General features: G+C 32.6%; 1 protein-coding gene across 2 annotated transcripts in view; it reads left to right on the top strand.

Moving 5' to 3' along the window:
- Positions 1–2500, top strand: part of LOC125027993 (proton-coupled amino acid transporter-like protein CG1139) — an 18424-nt gene that overhangs the window by 2611 nt on the left and 13313 nt on the right. The window contains exons 1-2 of one of the 2 annotated variants that reach the window (XM_047617229.1): positions 567–590; positions 2010–2196. In XM_047617229.1, coding sequence (XP_047473185.1) covers positions 575–590; positions 2010–2196 — 203 coding nt within the window. In that variant the 5' untranslated portion in view covers positions 567–574. Of the gene's footprint in view, positions 1–566; positions 591–2009; positions 2197–2500 lie in introns of those variants that run through there. The other variant, XM_047617230.1, reaches the window with a different exon arrangement.

Below are 2500 nucleotides of genomic sequence, written 5' to 3'. Positions count from 1 at the left end.
ATTATTACATACAAACTTACAGCTAACTGAATTTACATGTAGAAATGTAATAAACTATTTCCATTATAATTAATACCTTGTTGTTTCCTGGGGACACACAGAAATCCAGTAATTGATGCTGAATTTGTACACAGTGTCATTAAACAGAGCAAAATATACTGGTTAACAGAAAAAAGCAAATACAAATTAAGGGTATATGTGACTTGAGTACTTTATTTAAGAGTTTGCAACAGGGCAGAAATTATCAGAAGTGACGAAGAAAGTTGAAATTGCTTGCCAAGAAGAATAACTTCATATGCATCGGAAACAGACCGAGCTTTATGCAACATCAGTCAGTCAGCGATGATTACAGTGTGAATCGTTTAATGCAGAAGAATGATGCTCATTAAAGGTCCATTATTGTGATTTATTGAAATTCCTATTTTGGATTTGAATTTTTGTATTATTCCTCCTATCATCATTATTTTCTCTTTTCTTTTATTTTATTTCTTTTTCCTTTTTTTGTTTAGCCACTTGCTTCAGCACTACTTGAGAACTTTTTGATTTAGTAATTCTTTGATTTCTAGTTCATATTATGGATTCGGATGAAGGTAAGCATGCATTGGGTGTTTTGCCTTGTTTTTAGTTTTGTTTGTGCTATTTCTGTAATATCATTGTTATTATTATCATCATTATCATCATTGTCATCATCACTATCATCATCGTCGTCATCATCATCATCATCATCATCATCATCGTCATCATCATCATCATCATCATCATCATCATCATCGTCATCATTGTCGTCATTGTTGTCGTCATCATCATTATCATTGTTGTCATTGTCGTCATCATCGTCATCATTGTCGTCATTGTTGTCGTCATTATCATTATCATCGTTGTCATTGTCATCATCATTATCATTGTCATCATCTTCATCATCTTCATCATCTTCATCATCTTCATCAATATCATTATCATCTTCATCTTCATCTTCATCTTCATCTTCATCTTCATCTTCATCTTCATCTTTATCTTTATCTTTATCTTTATCTTTATCTTTATCTTTATCTTTATCTTTATCTTTATCTTTATCTTCATCTTCATCATCTTCATCTTCATCTTCATCATCTTCATCTTCATTATCTTTATCTTTATCTTTATCTTTATCTTCTATCTTCGTCATCATCATCATCATCATCATCATCATCATCATCATCATCATCATCATCATCATCTTCTTCATCTTCATCTTCATCTTCATCTTCATCTTCATCTTCATCTTCATCTTCATCTCCATCATCATCATCATCATCATCATCATCATCATCATCTTCTTCATCTTCATCTTCTTCATCTTCATCTTCATCTTCATCTTCATCTTCATCTTCATCTTCATCTCCATCATCATCATCATCATCATCATCATCATCATCATCATCATCATCGTTGATATTGATATTAATATATATCTATTTTTTTATGATTATTATTATTTTTGTTATTGCTACTGCTGCAATTATTATGAGTTTATTTTTTATTATTTTCTTTTACTCTTTGATGGTGGTTTGTGTTTGTTTTCCTTTTCTATCTTAAAAATCTGGCTTTGAAAATATTTGAGTGATATTATCTTCATTATTATTTTTACCTAGATTTTGCTTTGTTGGCACTTGCTTTGTTTTGATTTTTGCTTCTTTACTTTTGTGTGAAGAAGAAAAGAGTAAGTAACAGTTGAAATATGGCAATGTTGCAGAGTGCTCTTGAAAAAATGTATCATATGGGAAGTATTATTTTGCATATTGAATTGACTAGCTTAGGAACTGATTTTAAATGTTTTGAATTCATGTAAGGATATATCTTGTTTTTTTCTTTTGTTTCCAAACCAAGCTCAGTCAGTTAATTCCAAAGGGTGAATATGGATATTAATGTCTTTGCTGTTTAACATCCAAATTGAATTAAAACCTGATGTAGGAACTTTTCTCTTAAGTGATATCATCATCATCATCTAATTAAGACTTATGGATCAACAGGCTGTGACATGCCGAGGGGAACAACAGAACACCAACCACTTCTAACAGAGCCAGATCCAGAGCTCGCGCGATCACAGATGTCTCGGGATGGGGAAGAGCCAGGGGCAGATGGGGAGGGGGAAGAGCATGACGAGTCGGGTCTCACTGCGTCAGGACACCACATTGATGACGCGCATCAGCAGACCACGTAAGTGTTATGGCATCTAAGAATTTTTGTTGCTGATCGTTGAAGCTGATTGCAGACTGCAGTGCTAAAGTGACATTATTTAATGCATGACAAAAGGAGAAAACCTGAGATATGAATATGAAGTGAAAATGATGATGTACTTTTAAGGTTTGATGAAATATTTATTTTTCCATGGATATCTGCATAAACATTATATCTTGATATACATTGTGATAGATTGATATTTGATTCCTCTAAGCTAAGACTGATGAAGCTAAGACTAATCAAATGCATTTTAACCTTAGCTAAGTGTCGTTGAGTAGAA

The sequence above is a fragment of the Penaeus chinensis genome, chromosome 8 (genome assembly GCF_019202785.1).
Source record: "Penaeus chinensis breed Huanghai No. 1 chromosome 8, ASM1920278v2, whole genome shotgun sequence".
NCBI classification, from domain to species: domain Eukaryota; kingdom Metazoa; phylum Arthropoda; class Malacostraca; order Decapoda; family Penaeidae; genus Penaeus; species Penaeus chinensis.
The sequence above is the reverse complement of the archived record's forward strand: the minus strand, read 5'-3'. Positions and strand labels throughout refer to the sequence as shown.